This window comes from Penicilliopsis zonata, assembly GCF_001890105.1.
Source record: "Penicilliopsis zonata CBS 506.65 unplaced genomic scaffold ASPZOscaffold_20, whole genome shotgun sequence".
Lineage (NCBI taxonomy): Eukaryota > Fungi > Ascomycota > Eurotiomycetes > Eurotiales > Aspergillaceae > Penicilliopsis > Penicilliopsis zonata.
In genome coordinates this window covers 185,221-207,315 of record NW_019208928.1, presented here as the reverse complement: position 1 = coordinate 207,315, position 22,095 = coordinate 185,221, and the positions used below count along the sequence as shown (strand labels likewise).

Genomic DNA, 22,095 nt, shown 5'->3' with positions numbered 1-22,095 from the left:
TTGGCAGAGACCGGGTTACTGGGTCCAGGCAGCGTTTCTGACACAACAAGTGAGTTCCGCTACACGGCCGCGACTTGTGTTTAGACCAGTGAATGCCTTAGGATGGCGTGGGGGAGAAAGTGACTCGTCTTAACGCAATCTGACAGATCGATTATCTGGCTGCAGACTGCGTGACGGGGATGCAGGAACGATTCACCGCTCGATTTGGCCGACAGAGAGATGTATAGGAAACCAGAAATTGTATAGATAATAAGGCTTAGAATTGTGTAAGCCTCCGTGATCGCGTTGGTGTCGTTGTTGGAGAGCTGACGAGTCAGTTTGAATGGTGTATCAAAAGCCGTCGAAAATCAAGACAGCTGAATAACAAGAGTAAAGTGAGTCTTGCAGCCTGATCTATATGCTTGATTCAAATAATCAATACTTCTATGCTAATGTTTGCTCAGTAATTGAGACTTCTATCTCCCTTCTCTCACCCGCCCTTCTCCTCTCCCCTACTTAATTCTTATATCTCCCTTGACTTCCTCGACACTTTTCTTCCCTCCTCCAGCTCTCTTTGCCCCCTCAATCCTATTACCTTGCCTCTACATCTTCTCACTTACTCGGGATCCTACATTAATATTAATCTATTCTACACCGTCAAGATGCCTATGAGATGGACTGCAGATAATGATCAGCTGGTAAGCTCAGTTCTTCACGTATTAAGGCTCCTGCTGACAAGACACAGCTGCTGCTTAAAATCCTCGAGACTCATAATCTCAGCGTTGATACCAAGAGAGTAGCGGCTGCATGGCGTGAGTACCCCGTTGTCACCGTTATCACCGTTATTATCCTTGTGAAGGCTACTGACATCTCAGCCGGCTCTGAGGAGGAAAAGCCCACTCCTCGCGCCATCAGTGAGCGTCTATTCAGAATGCGCAAGGAAATCAAATCATCCGGCACCACCCCAGACGGAGGCCACTTCAAAGTCGGCAAGGGCTCCAGCGGCGGAGGTACTCCACGCAAGCGTAACTCGCCCTCTAATGCTGCTGGGACCCCTGGATCTGGCAAACGCAAACGTGGTGTTGTCCCTAAGACTCCTGTCAAGATGGAACTGGATGATACTGCTGTTACCCCTGCCATCGATCATACCCCGACAAAAGCCCAGCAGAATGGCAACAGCACGTCTATCATGGATATTCAGACCATTGAAATGGCTGAAGCCACAGTGAGCATCAAAGAAGAACGGGTGTATGATCCATATATTGCCAGTCCTTCTCGCCCTGCGCGGACGCGCACTCCTCGTTCCCTACCGCCTGGAATGGTCGGGTATGATGCCATGGAAGATGAATCAGAAGTCGACCCTGAGAGCTCTTCGACGGAGTATCTCCCTGAAGACTCTCTGGAAAGGTTTATTAAGGTGGAAGATAACTACGCGTAAAGTTTGCAGATCATGGACCAAACATAGTCTAAATAGTCTAAATTTAAGCAGATGACAGCCTAGTAGCTCATGTCTAATTCAGAAGTCATAAGAAGCCAGCCTAACAGTCAGCAGCAGTTGGTAGCAATCAGCCTATACTAAGACATCCCTCAGTTGCCTATTAAATTCGAATCTATGCCTTAATAATAGTATAAAATGAGCTTGACGTGGGCAACTCCCGGTATACTTCTACTCCTCTAATACCTCTTCTGCCTTAGTATTAAAGACTTATTAAGGTAAAGATAGTAAGGGATAAGTGAACCATCAGTAAGTCTAAGCATTTAAGCACTTATCTCTGCCTTGGTCTTAGTGAAGCTTTAGATCAGGTCTCACTCTTCTTTACTCTCTTCTTCTCTTCTTCCCTTCTTACCACTCACCTCTTCTACCTTTCTCCTCTACCTCTATTCTCCTCACATCTTTCCATTTCCTCACTGCTCTGTTCTTCGCCCTGCTTCTATACCGCGCTGCCTCACTCTTATATCCTCAGCTTTGACTTCTCGACTCTACTACTGCACCACCAGCCTAATCAACCGTCAAGATGCCTATGAACTGGGATGCCCAGGCAAATGCCAAAGTGAGAGCTGGGCCGACACCTCCCTGGGACTGCGTACACGACTGACTCATCCAGCTTCTCGTTGCTATCCTTCACACCGCTAAACCGAAGCTTGACCTCGCCGCTCTGGCCGAGTGGATGGGACCCGGTAAGAAAATAGACTTCTACAAGATTCATTCATTTACCTCTAATACAACCGTCATAGAATGCACCGACCGCGCCGTGAGCAACCAGATCACCAAACTGCGCGCGATGGCCAAGGGCACCGGTATCACGGACTCCAGCAGTGCGACTTCCACCCCGACGAAGAACCAGGGTGAGGGGGCTCCGAAGAGAAAGCGAGCGACTCCCAAGTACAAGGGAAAGAAGGGAATGGATGCAGATAGCACAGCCTCCTCTCCCGAGGGAGTGATGTCTTCTTCTACCACGCCTATCAAGGCTGACAAGGACGGCGAACTTAGTCCCTGCGTCAAGAAGGCCAAGATGGAGGGCTTCCAGCGTAAACTGGCGGATATTCCTGAGCATGCAGACGAGCTTGAGGGAGAGGACCTTCTCATGGGTACTGCTTAGATAGGAAAGCGTTGTTGGTACCAAAACCCTCACGTTGGCAACCAGTGCTGGTCACTGAGATGCTGTCAAGTGCTGTCATTGCTACTCGTACCAGGTGTCTGCACTTGGATTACGACGCGGTGGTCATAGGCATAGGGTTTTGGTTTTCCCTTCGATAGGAAGGTTGACTAGCATAGGTACTGATTTACTTGGCAAAACAGCACAGCTGCGCAATTCTCTGCTTCGTATTGAAATAATACTAGCCAAAAATCATAAATCTATTTGCCTTGAGTGGTATCCTATGCCACGACAGTATCAAATGATATCCCCCATCTAATTTGTTTGGTATAAAACACGCTGATCAAATGCTAATTCCAAAAGAATAGGGGCACGAGTGTAAAAATCAAGCATCATCAGCCATTAGCACCATGCATGCAGTCATGATGTCCACAGGACATTACTGGCAACCCGCTGCTAAATATCCGCCATGACGGATTCAAGGACTTTTCGTTTATACTGTGTCAAAGAACGCTCCTTTTTATGCATCTGCGCTCGGAGCTTCATGAACCGCTGCTTCCAAGTAGTTTCAGAAACAACGCTGCTGGAGCCGTCGTCGTCATCGTCGTCCTCGGAATCGACGAGTACGTCGCCAATACTCTCAGTGCTGTCGTGTAGCTCATCGGTCTGGCTCAATAAGCCCTCAGGGGCATTCGAAATGTTTACGTCGTAGAAGGTCATCTTGGTTCGCAATCCAGACACAGATTTGAACTCGTGCGTCACAGTGTAGACTGTCTTCGCCGAAGATTGGCTTGCGTTTGAATGCCCCATGAATGAATTATTGACCTTGACTGTAACCGAACCCGGCCTAGCACCTTCTAAGCCTAGGAAATGCCCCAGACCGAGCTGGACCGCAATATTGTTTGCCGACGGAGGCAGCGAGACACCAAGCTGCGATATGTTTATGCTTGTGATCACAGAAGCAGCTAATGCCGTGGCTTCTTCAGTCGTGAGAGGGCTAGACCGGCCAAGAATTCTACCACGAAGGATCTTATTCGAGAAGATGCGGATTAAATCGGGAATTGTCACCTTCTCAGAGTCTTCTCCATTTCCATTCAACGATGACGACAGGTCAGGTCCAGATGCTATGCTCGCAAGGTCATTTAGGGGAGCCGTTGATCCACGGGGGTCGGTCGTATCGCTCTGAGACACACTGTCAACACCATTCACGAGAACTGTCGGCGGCGTAGCAAGACGCACAGGCCCTCCCGCGTGTTGCGGAACCTGCAGTTGGAGTCTGCTAGGCCGAACGTTCAGGTGTGAAAATGGGGTGGGCGACTGTTGGTATTGAGAATTCGTAGTGAGGGAGTTTGATGGGGTTTGATTGAGGCCGATCGCCAGGGACGCCCGTGTTTCTGTATGGGACACTGAGTGTGTTGATCCAGACTCTTCTGGATTGACAGAAAAAGATGAAAACGGCCCATCAGAGCTACTGGGCCCTTTATTCGGCGGTCTTCCACGATTTTTCCCGCCGGACGAGACACCACCGCTAGGCCAGGCAGATGATACTGCGGGTCCATGTCTTTTCCTTGCCCGTTGTTTCTCACCACTAACGGGTATTAAAGCAGAGCGCGGCTCGGCACCGCCAAACATGCTTCTCGCACCTTGATGTTCTCCTGGTATGATTGCTGATTGTGGGTATCCCGGCGGGGATGAGGCCCGATCAAGAGGCCTCCACCTAACATCCTGGTTTTGCTGAGTGATTGAACCTTCTGGAGCACCATGAGCTCCGAATGAGGACGTAGCAGTTATCCATGGGTCGTTTGACTCCATATCATTCGGGAAAGCGCTGAAAGGAATAGCGCTTTGTGGAAACGGTATCGGGTCTGAATGGGCTGTAAAGGCGTCATGATGCAGAACGCCCGCTGAGGTATCGAGTTGAGGCCTTTTACTGGTTCTCTCCTCGTCATGCACTTTATCATCGGCCCGGCGCCTGCCACGCTTCGGTTTCCACTGTGGAACAAGAGCGTGTAATGCGATGTCTTCCTCCAATGGCACTCCATCCCGGCTTTCGCTCACAAGAGAGCCGGTCAACGGTAATTGGGTGTAGTATGTGTGTGGGTGGCCCAGACAGTATTCAAAGAATGCATCGACGTGCATTGCTCGCATCCAGCGCTATACGAATGTCCCCGTCAGCGATTCCAGTACCTACCAGATATAATCACAACACAAACCTTTAGACGGACTGCATATTGTTGAACCTTCTGTGGGCTTTGCTTTTTTTCCAAAGAGGGAGGCTCCACTCCCATTTCAATTGCCAGCTGAATCCATGTTTTCAGCTCTTTACTATCGAGTTTGCGGATAAGCTCCCACAGTGTGAAAATACTGAAGCTTTTGCCATCACTTCGTGGAGGAGAGCGGAATGCCTTTCGTAATTCACTCGTGTCAAGAGAGCCTGGAACGTTCGGGTTACAATATAGAATAAACGCGACATACGCATCGTCGATCGTCTCATCTGTGAGATCTTGGGACGGGAGAGATCGCGACTCTGCCTGGTCTGTTGGATCTCCCATTGATCTGTTGCGATGCGGATCCAATAGTGCCGGTGATGCAGACGTCACTGATCGTGCTGTTGATTGAGGTACAGCCGCTGATCGTACGTCTTGTGGGGACGATTGCAAGCTCCGTGGAGTGGGTGTTTCTTTACGGTGAAGAGGAGAGGCGGTAGAGGCTGTCAGCTGTCCACGAGCACTCCCTGTAGATGAAGCACTCCGCAGCGAGTGTTCCAGAGCAGCCGGATATCTCGCATATTGCTGGATCACCATCTGTGCCGGCTCGAGTTCCCCTCGCTCCGAGGGGTTGATCACTCCCCTGAACGAGTCCTCCATGCCGAAATCTTCAAGCAAACACCAACGAGCTTGATCCAATTATGGGTGGTCATCAGGAAAAGGAACGACTGCTGCCAAATTTGCCGAGAATCCAACGTGCGGAAGGATCAAGTCGGTAAAACCAACAGAGACGCAGGATAGCAGAATGTTTCGCAGAAGCCAGTCCATTTATCACGGCAACGAACACTGAAGCTTAGCAGACAAGCCTCATCACGCAGAAAAAGCGACTGGCCACCTTTGGGCCAGCAGGGGGCTGGTGATAAATACGCCAGCGCTCGGCCGTACGACCACAACAATGATGAGCGGGAGGAGCTGAGTGTTGCTATTTCGGGAGACCCCGCCTTTGCCAATCTAGGACTAGCTTTGTTGCCTTACGGCGAGGGCATCAAAAGCTTGGCAGTCAGGGATGTCACATGGACGCTAGAGCGTATGTGGTTAGCCGAGCGCCTTCCTGCCAAATGCGATTTCTTATCGATAACCGACGTCAGGAAGGGCGGCCGAAGACAGACAGTTTGGTGTTACGGATCGCCGACGTCGTCTTTGTCTCTTGGGCTCTTTGTCTCGAGGTTTGTTTCACTTGAATCGCCGCCTAGGTACATTCCACTGCCGTGTGTTATCCTGTTGTTCTTACCTCTCTGTTTTTTAAGGCAGCCTACATTACCATGCTGCACTCAACTTGCGACTAGCTTGGAGTTGGAAGTGCAGGACCAAGGCCCTGGCAACGATAATGGCGTCTTCGCAACGCTCCTCTAGGCGATCTCGGCCGATACGCTCGAGTCGCACGAAAGTGCAGTCCTACCACGAGGAGAGCAGCTCTGATGCAGGCGCTAATGAGACCGACAATGAGGGATCGGAAGATGCGTTGCTTGCTGCGCGGCCTCGCCGGTCTAACCGACGGCTCACTTCTTATCGAGAAAGCTCGAGTGACGGGAGTATTGGTGAAGGAAACAACGACGAAGAAGTGGAAGGTGTCGTATCTATTGAAACTACCACTCGGTTTCCGTACCAGTTCTCAGAACCTGCAGCCGCTAACACTGATAACCCATCCCGAACTCGCCGCCATCGAAGAGAACCCCGTCAGAGTCGAACCACTCGATCGAGATCCAAAAGGGAGCTGGGAAGACCTTTGAAAAAGCGTCAGAAAGTTGTACCAATCGAGATCCCATTCATTGGCTCAGGTGTTATCCCTCCATGGCAAACCTTACCATATCACATTTTATTCGATATCTTCTATCGTGCATCCTATCCACTGATCGATGAACAAAAAATGGAACGCTCCAATTCTGCTGCTTGGCTGGTGGACATGTCCCTCATGTGCAGGGCTTTTCATGAGCCTGCACTGGCTGTTCTCTATTACTCCCCGCCACTCCTGCCGGCAGCTAAATGCCACAGTCTGTTAAGCCTCCTCGGTCTGCCACAAGAATCGCTGTCGACAAATTATGTCAATAAAATCAAGGAGCTTCATGTAGATGCAGAACACCTATTAATGTACAAGAGTGGACCCTCCTTGGGATATTTCGATCTTGCAAAGTTGGTGGAGAGAGCACCCCGGACGAAGAACTTGCAGATCTATCATAAGGATGACTACCAGGTGGGACTTGCTCCTTGGCAGAAGACTTTATCCAGATGGAACTACACAGACGCTTTCTTCACTGCATTAAATAATACACCTATCATGCTTCGCAGCTGGGCCTGGAATGGTCGCTTCATGGAGACATCAGAACTCCTCGTTACGATGCTTGAGAATCATCAAAAGTCTGCATTCAGAGGGGTTCGCGCTCTGAAACTGCTACACATTTCCGCGGAATATACTACAGTCCAGGAAGCAAGTCCAGATACAGAGCCCAGGGAAGTGTTCCTTGCCGATGCCCTCGCCGAACTACCGGAATTGCACCATTTGGAATTCATGGAATGTTCCATTGTCAACGCGCAGTTGCTGCCAAACCTCCCGTCGAGGCTCACTTCCCTGACCATCATAAACTGTGATGAAGTGACAACTTCGAATTTGGGAGAGTACCTGCTTACTCACGGCCACAACCTTCGAGAACTGGTTTTAAATCACAACCGACACTTGAGTATGTCCTTCTTGACAGGATTTGCGCAATCCTGCAGCAGACTGGAGACATTCAAGATGGACCTCTCCATTCATGACCGTTCAAGCTACCATGATGTCGAACTTCATTTTGACGAATTGATCTCTCCATCCGAAATTCCTTCCTGGCCAGCGACACTAAAAGACATTGAGCTCACGCAGCTTCGTAACTGGGGTGATACGGCGGCCGAGGTATTCTTCGCGTCATTGACTGACGCCGCACCCGAGCTTCCCAATCTGAGACGCCTCGTTATCAGCGCAATTCTGCAAATCGGATGGCGCGACCGAGCTACCTTTCGAGAAAAGTGGATAGGAAAGTTGAGGACCGTCTTCCTGCGCAGGCGCAGCCCTTCGCCAAATCCGGCTCTTCGCAGTATCCGACGAGCCCCTCTGCCATCGGGCCAGCTAGGTGTACGAGATGATACACCGGCCGAACAGGCGACTCACTCAGATGTGTACACTGCCAATGAAGCGGGGAGCGTAGCTTCCACCCCTTCTAAACGACACAGTGCAAGACTTGCTGAGAGGAAGCTTTCTGAGGTTGAGGACCATTTTCAATCTTCACACGTGCGCAAAAGTGATTCGCCCAGCGAACCGGTCTTCATTCAAGGATTGTGTGATGTGGTCTCGATCCGCATCGATAACCAGCGTCCATCGGAGCTGCAATTCAACGAAAACGATTTCCTAGACGACGAACTCAGCGGCGATGAAGACTGGGCCGGATATGACCATGTTGTTGAAGAGAGACATGCATGGTAGCAGGCCGTTTTTTCCTCCCCTCAGACTTTGTACAGTACCCGGAGCCAGCCCCTTTGTTTATCACCGAGTTTTTTGTTCTGTAATTTCTATCTACTTGTCTTCCATTTTCGTTCTTCCCGGATCTTTTGCCTGCTGTATTCTATTTTATGTTATCCATCTACTGCTATGGTGTCATGACGTGTTGATGTTTTCTTGATCTTGTGAAAAGGCCTTAGATGGAGTCGGGTTCTGGTGTGGTATTCGTGGCTTTATTGATAATTTGTTCTTGTGGTCATTCTCTACTCTGATTTTACCAATAATAACAATGAGAAGCTCTCGTCTCTCGCCCTGTTCGTGATGCTGCCCAAACATTCGGGCGATCATACTCCATAGCGGCATGGATGGCTGTATCTTGGGCCCCCACCAGCCGATCGACTGCAGCCCAATCTCTGCCCCAGAGCATCCCATGCTACACTGCTATAATTAAATCCGCCCGTCTCAAGAGCTCTCACGGCATCAGAAATCCTTCTGAGCACTTCTTGTGCAACTCTATGAAGCTTGCCTACAGTTTGACTCCCCTTTGACCACGCAAATGGGGCAGGACGCTCCGTCGGACAGTGCTGGCCCCTCGTCCCCGCCACCTCCGTTGCCTGAGGGCTGGTGAGTTAGCTCCGATACCGTGTAGATTCGTTGCTTTCAGCCCGGTTCTCATCAATACAGACACCTGCTGACATATACGTCTCTATTGAGAACAGGTTGGCTCAGTGGGAGGGCGTCTCCCGCCGGTGGTATTACGTTCAGCGAACGAGCGGCGTCACCCAGTGGGAAGTACCAACCCAGCCGATTATCCTCACGCCGTCGACCACCCCAACATCGACAGGTACTGGGCCCTCCAGAGGCCCACCCTCGGCAGCCAACAGTCCGCCGGTGGAGAGATGGCAGAGTATGACACCAGCGGAGGGATCGTATAATGCTGGAGCGGAGAGGGGAGGGTTTTCCGTATGCGGCCGCGCTCTCATTGCATTTGTGTTTGCGTGTGCGATAATTTAAACGATATGCGCTGATGCGTGGAGTAGAGCTGGCTGGCCAGCTCCAGTGGCAATGTGCAACAAGGCGGCGGTCTGTCGCAGATGGGAACGGGGATGATGGGCCGTTTCTCATCACAAGCAGCCCAGAATAGACCAGCGGGGCAACATCCTTTTCATGAGGTATTTGGTTCAAACTGGTTTAGAGGAGATATGCCAGTGATATGGCTTAGACGCTAACTATGATTCCATAGAATCGTTTCGGCTATTCGTCGGACGGCCAGGCGGGCGTCTATACAGGCGTCGCGCCACCGTATCATTCTTCCGGACAGTCGACACCTGGGGTAAACACCATGAACAATGCTAGTGGCGCTCCGCAGGAATCTGTGATCTCTGCTTCTCAGGGCTTCGCTGCCAAACTTTCTGGTAACGAACCAGGATCTCCTTTTATGCCCACCCTTTTCCAGGGACAGCAGCAGCCGCAGGCGGTTCAGTCCACCACTCCCTCAAATCTTCCACCTTCCTCGCAGGCGGAGACAGATGCCTCAGAATCCATGCCTGGAGTCACCGGCAGCACCTCTCCCAGCCAGCCAGAGTGGCGGGTCGGACCAAAGCCCCATGTGCCTATAGAAACGAAGCCTGCGACCACCCTGTCTACAGCAGGTTATACTATGGGAACGGGAGCAGGAATACAAAGCCAGCAGCAGCAGCAGCAGAGACCGACCACTCAAGGTTACAGCTCACAAGTTCCGTTCCAGGGTCTCCAAAGTCAACCACCTCTTCCCCAACCATGGGGAGTGGACGCCGCTTCTTCAGCCCAGACTCACTCGCCAGGTCCTCATCATGGCACCCCTGATGCTGGAACCCAAGACCTTCCCAGTGCGCTGCCAAGCTCACAGCAAGGATTCAACGTCCAGCATACGATGATGAAGCCAGGCGGGGTTCAAGAACAGAGCCCTGTAAATACCTATGTTCAGGGCTCTTACTCGCAGCCCTCGCCACCACCTTCATCGCAAGGCATGTATGCGACTCATCCTCAGTACCAGGCCTTTAGTCCCTCTCAACTGAAAAGCGAAGGGGTCTATACGGGTAGCAATCCCCTTCCAGCCACGACAACCACAGCAACAACGGGATCATACGGAATACCCTCGAGCATCCACCCCAGCCACGCAAGCCTAGCGAGTCAAGCCTGGGGAATTTCTCAACAGATCGGCGGTGCATTCTCTCACAATTCTGGATCCATGGGAGGCTATGCAAATAATTCCGGCACCTACCCACAGATGGCGAACAGTCAAATGGATGCGTTTACTGGTAACAACACGCACCCGGGCGCCTTGCAGCATTATCAGCCATACCACCCGGGACCTCATTCTGGTGGCCCAGCTCTAGGGAATTATAATCAATGGGGCCAGTCCACGGCACCTGCGCCACCACGCGCTGCAATGTCTGATCCTCAGTTTGTCAGTGGTCCTTGGGCATCAGTGACTCCTCCAGGAGGTGGTGGGATGCGGCCGCCCCCGCATTATTCTGGAGCTTACGGTTATGGAGGCAGATGAACTATCGTATCTGGATGAAATTTTCAGTCAATAATGTGCATGGGGATATCTATGATACCTGCTCCTCACTTCCTCTCAGCAGCCTTTTCTGTCTCTTAATTTTGGGGTAATCTCAATATTTAATGATTTTAATTTTCTGTGTCTATATTTCTAGGAATCCATAAATAGAATGCTTTTTCTTCCTTTCTTTCTTCTAACCAAACCCTGATCATACCGCGTAGTTCACTTGCTGCAGCGTTTATTCTAGTGTACGAGGTATTTATCTGACACCCTCCCTGGGGCAAAAGTCCTTTTCATCGGAGCCGTCCAAGCCGCTCATGCTCATGTCGGCAACAATGCGCTCTGCAACGAGATCTTCAATTCAGCCTGCTAATAATGAAGGGTTCGTTTTGCCCGGAGAACAGTCAATCTCCCTATGGCTACGTGGTTCCCCCTGTCGCACTAGTTCCTGCTGACAGGGGAGGGGGGGACTCGATGCCTAATGATGAGCCAACGTCTGACTTCGAAAACGAATAGTCCGCAAGTTGTCTTCCATTTACTCATCCTCAAGTATTTGTACTTACTGGCTCGTCTTTTTTGCAGTGCGAGTGATATCACCCCTATGGAATCGGACATCGCGGCAGCTCGATTCGAAAATGGACGACTTCACCATGCATACAAGGATGACGCGTCCTGACGAGAAACCTGCATTTCCCACCCGAGGAAGGCGACTTTTCACTGGGAATCTGACTTCCTCGACCGAGGTGGGCTGCATGACAAAAAGAAGTATGAGCAACTGAATATCGTGTACGTTTTTCTATCTGTATTGGCACCATTTCGCCAGCAGTTAGGTGCCCGGTTTGGGAACGGGATAGGATGCTTAAAGAGCAGCCACCACATCTTCATGCGGGTACAGGGACAGTCCTAGACATACCCCGACCAAGCGGCTGGTCTACCAGACCGAGATATCGATTGAATTTCGCTCAAATGATTGTACCGTCCTGGAAGAGCGTATTCTCACAGAGGGGTCTAAGACGTTCATTGAGGCAAGGGAGAAATTTGGCGAGATATTCCGGATTGCAGACATATCTGAGAAGAAGCTGGGTCTATAGCGTGGTGGAGGATTGATTTGCTGACAATAGAGCCAGTCGATGATTTCTTGATGCCAGACCGTCGGCTGTCTGATATCTGCATCTCTATACGACAAACTCGAGCTATCTAACTGGTTGGTCTTGTCAGAGGGAAACAACAAGACCAAGGAGTACCTAGACCACCTTGCCCCCTCCGCCCCCCGCTGATTGTGTAACAGAGGTTACAATCTTGTCAAACCGTGTATCTGGAAGGGCCGCACTTTTTCGCAGTTCAGATCCCAGATGCTGTACAATATGAAATCCCGATCGCCGTTGGTCGCCTAGTAAGGCCACCAACGTCGCACAAATGCTTCTGTGGCCCATTTCAAGAATACCTGACCTGTCTGGGGTCATACGAATGAACTTGTTCCATTCTCACTGTTGTACAATCAATATTCCTCTGCACGAATCGCTGGCCACCCTTTCGGCCTCCTCGTAATCAATTTGCGGACTGGCTTTGCATAGATACAGAACAATCCAGTCGCTCCGCTTGGGTAGTTTAATTCACAGATGATTAGGCTGACCGTCTATTAATACTATAAGTAAATTATTCCCAATATATAACTACTTATATATGTGTGCGGAGAAACCGCCACAGGGTAGAAACTTCGTCTCCAGCTCATCTTGAAACTTCCTGACCACCATGCTGACTGCAGAGGCTTGCTGGTTATTTGCATGGACGTCAGCCCTGGCTGCAACGGTCTGGTTTGTTATTATAGTGGTGCATCGTATCTTTTTCCACCCGCTGGCTGCGATCCCAGGTCCCCTTCTAGGACGGGCGACATACTTATACAGTTTCTGGTTTAACGTATGGGGCGCTCGCTTCTATCTCCAGGTTGAAAAGCTTCACCAGCAGTACGGTGAGTATATAAAATGAATCTCAACTTGATGCTACAAGTCGTATGCCTGTTGTTGACTGCTAATCTCTGGTCGGCTGTCTTTACAGGACCCGTCGTCCGCATCACCCCCTCGGAGATTCACCTAAGCAATCCCTCGAATATCGAGAAGATCTACTATATTGGGTCTCGGTATGGGAAGTGCAGTCGGTTTTACTCTGCCTTCGGCAGCGGCCAAGCGACTTTCACCATCGCGAGTCCAGATCTTCACCGCGTCAAACGGGCCGCACTCAACCCTTTCTTCTCGCGCAAGCGCGTCCTTGAGCTAGAGGAAATCGTTCAGGAGAAGGTATACAAACTCGAGAGTCGTATGCGGGAGGCCCTGGCTGCCACCGGCCGAATCGATCTTCACTATGGCTTCCGGGCGATCTCAATCGACGTGATCACCGACTACGCGTTCAACAGTTGCTACGATTTTCTGGATCGGAAAGACTTTGGTGTCGAGTTTTTCAGTATGCTCCGTGACCTCAGCCCCTGGTACTGGTACTTCCAGCAGTTTCCGAGTCTACAGCCGCTAGCGATGGCAACGCCACTCTGGCTGGCCAAGTGGACGAGCAAGACATTGACCCTTATGTTGACTTATGAGGGGGTGAGTGAATAACCGCCTGGACTAAAAATTAATCAGAAATTGATCTCTGCAGGCCTGCCGTCGTCAAATATTGAAGGTCAAGGCAGATATCGACGCCGGTGTATCCAAGCAAATTGCGCGGCCCTCTATCTTCTACCAGCTACTTCAGCCGGATGCATCGGAGGGCTATGTCGTCCCGACTGTGGAAGAGTTGAAGTGCGAGGCGTATACCATCATTGCGGCGGCGGCAGATACAACGGGAAACGCGCTGACGATTGCGGCGTACAATGTGGTAACCAATGCAGAGATCTATCGCAAGCTCACTCAAGAGCTGCGAGATGCATTTCCGGATATTGATGCGGAAATGGAGTTTCTGGCGCTGGAGAAGCTGCCGTACCTGGTCTGTTGTTATTCTTCTCCCACTGCCATCTGTATGGACTGACTCTCTTCAGACTGCGGTTATCAAAGAGGCTCTTCGGTATGTTTCTCCATTGATGATAAGAAGGTTATGCTGATTTTTAGTTTATCGTTCGGTGTTGCCGGTCGACTACCTCGCACCGTCCCAGAGGGAGGTGCCGAGTTCAACGGCCACTTTGTTCCTGAAGGCGTATGTTATCTTGTATTTGAGACGCACAGCCTGATACTAAGCAAGTAATACTTCTACAGACCGTTGTCAGCATGAGCTCCTGGATGATTCATCATAATGAAGACATCTTTCCAAATGCCGAGGTCTTCGATCCAACTCGATGGACCGATAAAGATAAATCCAAGGCTTTGGAAAAGTATCTCTTCTCCTTCGGCAAGGGATCGAGGCAGTGTGTGGGCATGTCGTAAGTTTCATCCTTGTCTAAATTCTGTGCACACATGGTGACCTTGATAGACTTGCTTATTGTGAGCTTTATGTGACGCTCGGCCGGGTGTTCCGTCAATTTGACAACCTGAAGACAAGGATAAAGACAAGACAAGAGCTACTTTACGATGATTACTTTTCCATGTTTCATCCGGAGGAATACAACAAGTTTTACTTTGAGAGAAGTGCCGGGTCAGCATCTACGCTTCCTTGATCCAACTGTACTTCCATCACGCACCTATCATCCAACATATAAATCCAACAGATTGATTGCTATATTTCGATATAAAAACCCTTTATTATGTCTCCTTTATCTAACCTGCTTTAGTAGAATTAGCACTGTTTCTATTCTTTCCCCATAAATGGCCTAAGTAGGCCTATCCTGATTATTTGAGTATCCTCTTGATGTCCTTTATCGGCATCTTCACAGCATCACATTAATCTATGACATTTCCGCGGCAACTGCCCATAATCTCCTAATGTGCAGCTCTCACTCTAAAATTCCCTCCTAGCTATGAACTGAGCTGTTCTCTCATTCCTCTTCTAACTTCCTTCATCCATCTCGTTGCCGACTCCCGCTCTGACCAGATACCTACATACCTCTCACGCACTCTTGTTGACATAATACTCCTTTCGCTACAGCCATAGTAAGTACTTTTTACGAGAGATGGAGGAGCTCAACTCACCTCACTTCAAGCTCAAGATGGCATCCAACATGAAAACCCCCGCTGCGAAGATAAACACTGTCAATTCGGAGATCAAGCCCGATGACGCTGCTTTCATTATCGAGTGCACCAAGCACATGGGCGAAGATCGCATTGTAAGACCTTCCCAAATCTCACCTGGACTCTCACATTCTCTCTTTTGCCTTGACTAACCTTCCGCCCAGGTTGATCTGTCTAAAGTAGCGGAGGCAATGGGTTATGCCAACGTTAACTCAGTTGGTAACCGTCTGCGTGCCCTCCGTAAGCGCCACGGAATCAAACTTGAATGCAAGATGGGCTCCGGCGCATCCCCCGTTAAGGCCAAGGTCGACACATCTGGCAAAGCGGCCCCTGCGAAGGGAAAAACCGGCGGTGACAAGAAAGCTGGAAAGAAGACTGGTGCCACTGGCGGTGGTAAAACTGCTGCTACTGAAGGTGAAGAAACCGACAGTGAGCCTATCTTGTCCTACAGCGTCCTTGCCGGTGCCAAAAGACAGCGTGCTCGCAAGGGCGCAAAGGTGTCTTCTAACGAGCCCATCCCCGCTACTGCATCGAAAGGCGTCACCGTGAAGACCGAACCCAGTGTCGTAATCAAGAAGGAGGAAGGAGGTATCTCCCCTTACCTGTTGGCAGCTGTCAACCAGGCTGCAGGAAATCTGGACACAGCCTCCAAGTATTCCAAGTAGATACGGCCAGCGAGTTTGACTGAATCTCTCTTCTTTTTAATATTCCTTGCTCTTTTCAAACCTGTTGCTCTCTTTTTCTTATCTCTTTTTCTTTTTTTGCTTCTGCAGTTTATGACTGAGAGATTATCACATGGCTGTTGCTTCTACATTTGTATCTAAAGGATAACAATGACACTACTTGATCCATAAAACTACAGTTCTACCTAAGAATTATCTCTTAGACTTATTTCTTCTTCTTGCTACTCTTGAGTCGATTTGAATCTCAGTGTATTATTTAGGATTATATCAGGGTGAAACACGGCAACCTGCACACACACACATACACATAACTCATGTATTCATTCTTTGACTACTATCTGCACTCTGCCTGGATACCTCTCTTTGTTCTGCAGGCTCAGTAAAATGTTATTCTTCCAGACTATCTAGACTATTTACTAGGTAGTTCCCTCTGGATCAGTTTGCACTGTTTTATAGCCAGCTAGCTTTGAAAGCCTCTGACAAAATGTCCAGGATCAGTAGCGACGAGCAATTTCAGTTTCTGATCAGCTGTCTTCGACACACAGTCAACGGCAAAGTCAGTCGAGATAGATCTCAGCCCATGGAAGCAGAGTACTGATTAAGCAGGTCGATTTTGCAAAGGTGGCCGGCGAGTGCAAGATTGTCTCCCGGGGAGCAGCGTAAGTCGCCATGGAGTGGCTCGTGTTGATATTTTACCTAAAGAAAAAGATAGATACAAGCGCTACGAGCGGCTTATGAAGGCACACGGCATAAATACTTCAGCTATGGCCCCCAAGCTTGACTCTCAAGGTACCGGTCCTCGCATCCCGGACTGCCCCAAGGCTCGAGTCCGGTCGGGGAGGAAGAAGAAACGCGGCCCCAAGCCTGCCCATGCCGAGATATCTGACTGGTCCTGTTTGATCCTCAAGGATGATCCGTCTCTCCCTTCTATTGAGGCAGTACGTGCTGCGGAGACCATCCCTGGCGAATATGTCAACGCCATCGTGCGTGCCGACAAGATTCTGGCCTCGTGGATCCCCCTGTCACAGGGCGAGAATGATGAGCCAAAGGAAGAGGATACAACACCAAGTGCCTCGGAATTTTATGAGATTTACTGTGCTGTCAAAGAGCGAGACGAGGAGCTGTACATACAGGAACACCAAGAATCTATGTCTTTGGGAATGGAGCTGGAGGGCGAAAAAGCCGGACTTTTGGGCGAGGTTGATTTTGAGAGCGAGGAAAATACGGAAGTTGGAGACATGGAATGCTTTGGAGACGTGAATATGGAGGATGCAGAGTCCGATGACAGATCCGATGGCAGAGACGCTGCTTGATCGAAATTGGTATTGGTTCAAGATGTACCACTATGGAGGCCTGTAATTTTAGCTAGCTAGGACTATGGTCAGGTTACCAGTACTTCAAAAATAAGAATTTCTATTATCCATACTAATCAAAAATAACTTGTTCCTGGGCTCAAAAGTTCAATCCGGGAATGTATAAGTTGGCTTTTGACATCGCTACATTCTGTCTATCCGTACAATTTATTATTTCGAGTTTAGATACCAGTACCAAAGCTTCGAGCTAAATATCATTCACCTCCCTCTTGACCAGCAGCTCCTCCCTCGGTGTCTCCTCCTCTTGCTCTAAACTAGACCATGGCTGTGTTTGTGTCTGTGCCGCGGCTACTGCTGCTGCGGCAGCTGCCTTCGCCGCCTGTCCCGACTGCATATCCACCGGCCGAAACTCGAGCATGGGGTGATATACAGGCATACCCGGGTATCCCATCGGCAGCATGGGGGTTGCAGTAGCAGTGCTTGTCGGATTTTCGATAGACTGCATCGGTAAGCCGTTCACCACTGGACCGTTACCTGCCTGAGCAGCCGGGATGCTTGAAAGATCAGGCAAGACGGTATAGGAGGGGTCCGTCTTGATGAAGGGGGCGGTAGCCTGAGGCAGGGTTTGCTCTTGTTTGAGGGCAGCCATGGGGTTCGAACGGGCAGGGGGGGGCGGTGGTGGTGAGATGGGTCGTTTCTCGCCTTTTTTAGACCCAGTCTTTTTCGGACGGGATGCCCGCGGCGTCGACGTCGTCCCTTCCATCTGCTGTTTGAAGCGTGAGTAGCGCATGCGAGCGGCGTGGCCGTTGGAGATTTCCAGTTGAGAGGCGACGAGATTCCAGTCAATCTGGGTTAGTGAGTATCAGCTCAAAGGTTTTGAGAAACGCTCAAATGGTATCCCTGGGTCTTACTGATTTCAAATCAAGCTGCTTAATGATCGTGTAGAGGAAACGGGCTGTTGGGCCATCAGTAGGCATCGCCTTGCTTCGTCGGACTGGAGTCGTCATGGCTTCTTGCAGTCAAAAACGTAGGTATCTTGGTAGGGGATGGTTTTTCCTGTTGGTGCAGTCCTGCACAGGGTGGGAGATGTTCATATATTGAGCTTCTGAGGAGAAGCATTTGCTGAGTGGGGAGAAAGTCGGCTTCTTGCAGCAACAAAGCATAGGACAGCACAGGAGATGAAAGCAGCTAAATAGGAAGTTATTTATTATTTAACCTATTAAGTTCCAGAATATAGACTCTTAAATACATTATATAGGATAGAACATGGAGGATAATAGAGATGTAACTAGTTGAATAAATACTCCTACAGACTTATATAGATTTTTTTTATATAGGTAACATCATTATTATATATATATTTTCTTTCCTTACCAAGATACTATTTACCAATATATTACTCTATATATTTATATGATTGTTTTTCCAGTTAGAACCTTAGATGACTTTAATATATTAATGTATCATGTGCGTTTCTGCTCCTGAAAGAATATCTTATAATATGTGTAGATAATACCTTGAAAGCCCAGAAAGCAAATACTATTTAATCCTATTCAACCTATAATCCTATTATCCTAGTACTTCGTCCAAATCCTACAGAGTGGCGTGCTGTCCTTACTCGCTGCCAGCATGCCGGATAAGGACGCCAGGGGTATCTCGAGATGGCCAATATTACCAACGTTGATTCCAACCAGCATCTGTATTCATATTGACTTCCTGAGCTGCCATAAGGCACTCTGTATCCAGCAATTCCGTTCCTCGCTGGGACCCCGTTTTGACGACTCTTTCCAAGAGCGATCTGTATTGACAGGGCAGGAACCAATTGCGAACCCAACAGCCCAGCACGAATTGAGAAGCCAGAGATCAAACAAGAATGTCAGGATGGCAATTCTAGAACTTAAGGCTTGTATAGAACAAAATTATAAGCAATATCAGAGTTTTATTCCGATATCCTGATAGGTGTCGTTGTCTCGCCGTCGTGCCGTGTCCGTCTTCTGTCCGATCGGTAGTAGGCAGGGAATATCGGCTCTCTATCAAATATTAGCAGCATAAAAAATATTTTCAGGACTTCTAGTGGGATCTTCTTAGTCTGGAAGCATTTGTTCTCAACTCGGGGGAAAGCTATATCGTGATACGATCTTGTATGGATCCGAAGAGGTCGGGTGGTCAAGCACTGCAACTGAAGGAGGAAAAAACCACAACCACACGAGAGTTAGAATAGAATATCTGAGAGAAATAGAATGTAAACAAGTCCAATAGAGTAGCGGAAGGTTCGTACGCTCGACTTTCTGTTCGAGTGGTTGGTAATTCGACGTTCTCGTCCGCTTGGTACACTCCTGTCGAAATGCGACCGGTGCGACCGGTGCGACCGTGACGGGTATACAGGCTGCTTGAAAGAGGTCTACTATACGATGAAAAAGCATGGATACCACGTAAATAAAGCTTCTAGGGATGATTATCAAGTGTACTGTTCACATTCTAGTGCTTTTATTTCCATTTCTAGACCTAATCTACACGGGATCATGTTTATCCGTGCTCGGAAGCAGTTAATCCGGTGCCGAAGCCCTAAGATCATCAAACATCTCTCCTCGTCTGCCATTTTGACAACTTTCCCATCTCTCCCATCCACCTCATCCAACGCCCAGAGAGACGGTGAGCCACCGGCAGGAACCCTCGGGTGACTGACCCCCACCCAGGTGAGAGTCGCTTTTTCGTGGTCTTCGCTCATTTTGAAACACCTCGCTGACACCGGTACAGGGCCTCGCTAGGTTGGGCCTATCGAAGGGGGGCGTTGGGGATCAGAATGAGTCGTTCACCCCCAGAGAACTGTCCGGAATCTGGATGTGAGGCGAATCATTGACTCCTGGGGATCCGCCTTTGGTAATGAGAAACAGGGTTGGCCAATTGTAGCCCAGGATCAGGCAGCGTCTCTATTAGGGTATGGCTGGCTGCTGGAGGCTCCGCTCTACATCGCATCGCCAGAGTGACTGGTTCTCAGGATCCTGAACAGGAGATGTGAAGGTGATTTTCTGCGGCGGCTGGGTGATCTGAATCTCTCAGAATCCACTAGAGAAGGGTATTTAAGCACCTTGCTTGCTTCTCATCTTTCTTTCTTCTCTCCTCACCCTCTCCCCCCCTTTCTCTGGAATACCATACAACACCATTCTGTTTCATTTCTTCTCTTTGTGGTACTTCCATCTCTCTCCCTTTGTCTTCTTGACCATCCTAAATCTTCGAAAGTCTTCGGGTCATCATGTCTAACTACCCCCTCTTTCCAAACCCTGAGGACGATGCCACCAACGAAGAACTGGACCCCTTCGGCTCCTATGGAACCGGTTCTCCTTATCCCCATATAGAGAATCCGGTTTCCAACGAGCAGGAAGGTTTGCAGGCACTTCAGGCCATGCATGGTATGCAGGGGTATCAGCAGAGTCAGCTGTACGTCCCTTCCATGTCCATTGCGAATCCCCACCCTTCAATGTTTACCCCCCTCCCTGTCGGTCCCGTCCCCTTCAATGATTTTTCTCGTGGCCAGCCTCGCGGTACCAGCTTTCATGTAGAGAATCCTTCTCATTCGTCTACCATGATTGCTGGAAACGCTTTGGTTGCGCCATTCGACCCCCTCCTTACCCCCGGACTCATGTACCCCGCGAGCGTCATTGGTCTCCCCCATCAACACCAGCCCAATAACATGACTGATCACGGTTCCCCTTCCGTTGACAGTCATGAAATTGGTCTTGGCAGTATTCTTTCCGAGAGCATCCCTGCAGCGAGTCTGGACATCCCCAACGACCTGACTTCTGATATTGGTGACAACAAAATGATGGAACCAATCGGTGCATCCAGTAACGCGGCTGAAGAAGTTGAGGAGAGCTCCGGATTTCAGTGGGATGTTGTGTGGGAAATCGTCCTCCTCCTACTCATTCTCCGTAAAGCCGGTTTTCCCGAGCTCAGCGAGGATCAGTGGAGAGAAATAGCCTTGGAGATGAGGAACCCGAAGAACTGGAACGGGGTCAGGTAAGTCAACCATGTCTTTTGGTGTTCATGTGGGATTTTTCAGATGAGCACCTACATTGCGTTTCGTCCACTGCTCGTGGTTTTGACTGTTCATAGACAACATTACAGGCAGGTGAGAGTACGAGTCATTGCCTCCCTGAATCTTGATGAGGAGCATGCCGAAATTCTCCCAAAGGTCCCTCGTTCAAGACAGACTTCCAGCATGGTGTGCCAGAACTTTTGCTTCCATTGCGACCAGGCAAAACAGGCGGCTGGCAATGAGAAAGAAGTCTCCAACAAAAGAACCCGCGGCAATAAGCCCAACGACGATGCAGCGAACGGAGCAGCAGGCGATACGGCAGCCAAACCCGCCCCCAAAAAAGGGAAAAATGCACGAAAGGTCCCGGCTTTCCCCCACGAACTGCAATATTTCTCGTATCCTAACCAGGTGTCAGATCATGGATTAAGAGGCTTTGCTCCAGAGTTCGTCAATTACCGAGCTTATCCATCGACTTGGATTTGGTCAGATGAGGCCCTCGAGAAAGAGGTGGCTGAACGGCGCGAGAAATTCAAGGACCTCGTCGCTAAGCCATCTAATCTTCCTCTTCCCATTCGTGTCCATCGTGCCAGACGGAAGCCGAAGAGAAAGCATCCTAGACGCCCCAGGGCTACTATTGCCAGTCGCAAGTGATTGTAAGTCAATGATATTCCGGGTTCTGTTCTTCTCTCAGAGGGTCTCTAACGTACCAAGGACTTCATCTGGGCTTCCGGGCTTCCTTTCTTCAACATCTCTGTGTTTCGCATCTCGGGTACCCGTTGAATTTTTCGATCTTTGAATGTGGTTTCATCCTTTTTTTTTCTTTTGACGATCGTTGCGAATGCCCCCTCCCTTTATTTTCACGAACTTCCTTTATGAATGTCTTCGCTGTGTTTTCCTTTTCTGTTTTTACTCCTTCTCAACGTCTGCCTTGGAATGCTACGCGAACAACTTGCAAGTTTGGAGGAGTGGTTTCGCTGGTTTCGCTGGTTTCGCTGGGTTCTTCGGTCGGACAAAAACAACAAGTTTCAGTGAGTTCAGTTTGGTCAGTTAGTTAGTTTAGT

At 49.6% G+C, this 22,095-nt stretch overlaps 11 protein-coding genes across 11 annotated transcripts; 8 read left to right on the top strand and 3 right to left on the bottom strand.

Moving 5' to 3' along the window:
- Positions 1-641: 641 nt before the first annotated feature.
- ASPZODRAFT_146269 (hypothetical protein) lies at positions 642-1,417 on the top strand (the record flags this gene model as incomplete). Its single annotated transcript, XM_022725164.1, has 2 exons — positions 642-677; positions 725-1,417. The coding sequence occupies 2 exons, from the start codon at positions 642-644 to the stop codon at positions 1,415-1,417; spliced, it is 729 nt and encodes a 242-aa protein (XP_022577758.1).
- Positions 1,418-1,994: 577 nt separating this feature from the next.
- Positions 1,995-2,579, top strand: ASPZODRAFT_19651 (hypothetical protein; the record flags this gene model as incomplete). The annotated part of the gene is made up of 3 exons (XM_022727447.1): positions 1,995-2,030; positions 2,085-2,157; positions 2,215-2,579. The coding sequence occupies 3 exons, from the start codon at positions 1,995-1,997 to the stop codon at positions 2,577-2,579; spliced, it is 474 nt and encodes a 157-aa protein (XP_022577757.1).
- Positions 2,580-2,786: 207 nt separating this feature from the next.
- Positions 2,787-5,723, bottom strand: ASPZODRAFT_136453 (hypothetical protein). Its single transcript, XM_022724069.1, has 2 exons — positions 4,790-5,723; positions 2,787-4,730 (listed from the first exon to the last, which is right to left on the bottom strand). The coding sequence occupies exons 1-2, from the start codon at positions 5,441-5,443 to the stop codon at positions 3,033-3,035; spliced, it is 2,352 nt and encodes a 783-aa protein (XP_022577756.1). The 5' UTR covers positions 5,444-5,723; the 3' UTR covers positions 2,787-3,032.
- A 231-nt stretch (positions 5,724-5,954) lies between these two features.
- ASPZODRAFT_136452 (hypothetical protein) lies at positions 5,955-8,467 on the top strand. Its single transcript, XM_022724068.1, has one exon. It carries the CDS (start codon positions 6,171-6,173, stop codon positions 8,292-8,294), a length of 2,124 nt encoding a protein of 707 aa, XP_022577755.1. The 5' UTR covers positions 5,955-6,170; the 3' UTR covers positions 8,295-8,467.
- A 97-nt stretch (positions 8,468-8,564) lies between these two features.
- ASPZODRAFT_1183748 (hypothetical protein) lies at positions 8,565-9,613 on the bottom strand. Its single transcript, XM_022721195.1, has 2 exons — positions 9,020-9,613; positions 8,565-8,933 (listed from the first exon to the last, which is right to left on the bottom strand). Exons 1-2 carry the CDS (start codon positions 9,432-9,434, stop codon positions 8,836-8,838), a joined length of 513 nt encoding a protein of 170 aa, XP_022577754.1. The 5' UTR covers positions 9,435-9,613; the 3' UTR covers positions 8,565-8,835.
- ASPZODRAFT_136450 (hypothetical protein) lies at positions 9,229-11,027 on the top strand. Its single transcript, XM_022724067.1, has 3 exons — positions 9,229-9,272; positions 9,350-9,481; positions 9,553-11,027. The coding sequence occupies exons 2-3, from the start codon at positions 9,416-9,418 to the stop codon at positions 10,852-10,854; spliced, it is 1,368 nt and encodes a 455-aa protein (XP_022577753.1). The 5' UTR covers positions 9,229-9,272; positions 9,350-9,415; the 3' UTR covers positions 10,855-11,027.
- Positions 11,028-12,570: 1,543 nt separating this feature from the next.
- Positions 12,571-14,615, top strand: ASPZODRAFT_103682 (hypothetical protein). Its single transcript, XM_022720843.1, has 7 exons — positions 12,571-12,823; positions 12,910-13,448; positions 13,501-13,827; positions 13,880-13,905; positions 13,950-14,034; positions 14,094-14,257; positions 14,308-14,615. The coding sequence occupies exons 1-7, from the start codon at positions 12,607-12,609 to the stop codon at positions 14,489-14,491; spliced, it is 1,542 nt and encodes a 513-aa protein (XP_022577752.1). The 5' UTR covers positions 12,571-12,606; the 3' UTR covers positions 14,492-14,615.
- A 365-nt stretch (positions 14,616-14,980) lies between these two features.
- Positions 14,981-15,667, top strand: ASPZODRAFT_19646 (hypothetical protein; the record flags this gene model as incomplete). The annotated part of the gene is made up of 2 exons (XM_022727445.1): positions 14,981-15,097; positions 15,167-15,667. 2 exons carry the CDS (start codon positions 14,981-14,983, stop codon positions 15,665-15,667), a joined length of 618 nt encoding a protein of 205 aa, XP_022577751.1.
- Positions 15,668-16,169: 502 nt separating this feature from the next.
- Positions 16,170-16,998, top strand: ASPZODRAFT_146263 (hypothetical protein; the record flags this gene model as incomplete). Its single annotated transcript, XM_022725163.1, has 3 exons — positions 16,170-16,241; positions 16,292-16,344; positions 16,398-16,998. The coding sequence occupies 3 exons, from the start codon at positions 16,170-16,172 to the stop codon at positions 16,996-16,998; spliced, it is 726 nt and encodes a 241-aa protein (XP_022577750.1).
- Positions 16,999-17,245: 247 nt separating this feature from the next.
- On the bottom strand, positions 17,246-18,005 carry ASPZODRAFT_146262 (hypothetical protein; the record flags this gene model as incomplete). The annotated part of the gene is made up of 2 exons (XM_022725162.1): positions 17,246-17,845; positions 17,910-18,005. 2 exons carry the CDS (start codon positions 18,003-18,005, stop codon positions 17,246-17,248), a joined length of 696 nt encoding a protein of 231 aa, XP_022577749.1.
- Positions 18,006-20,251: 2,246 nt separating this feature from the next.
- Positions 20,252-21,685, top strand: ASPZODRAFT_19642 (hypothetical protein; the record flags this gene model as incomplete). The annotated part of the gene is made up of 2 exons (XM_022727443.1): positions 20,252-21,015; positions 21,112-21,685. 2 exons carry the CDS (start codon positions 20,252-20,254, stop codon positions 21,683-21,685), a joined length of 1,338 nt encoding a protein of 445 aa, XP_022577748.1.
- Between the last annotated feature and the right edge of the window lie 410 nt (positions 21,686-22,095).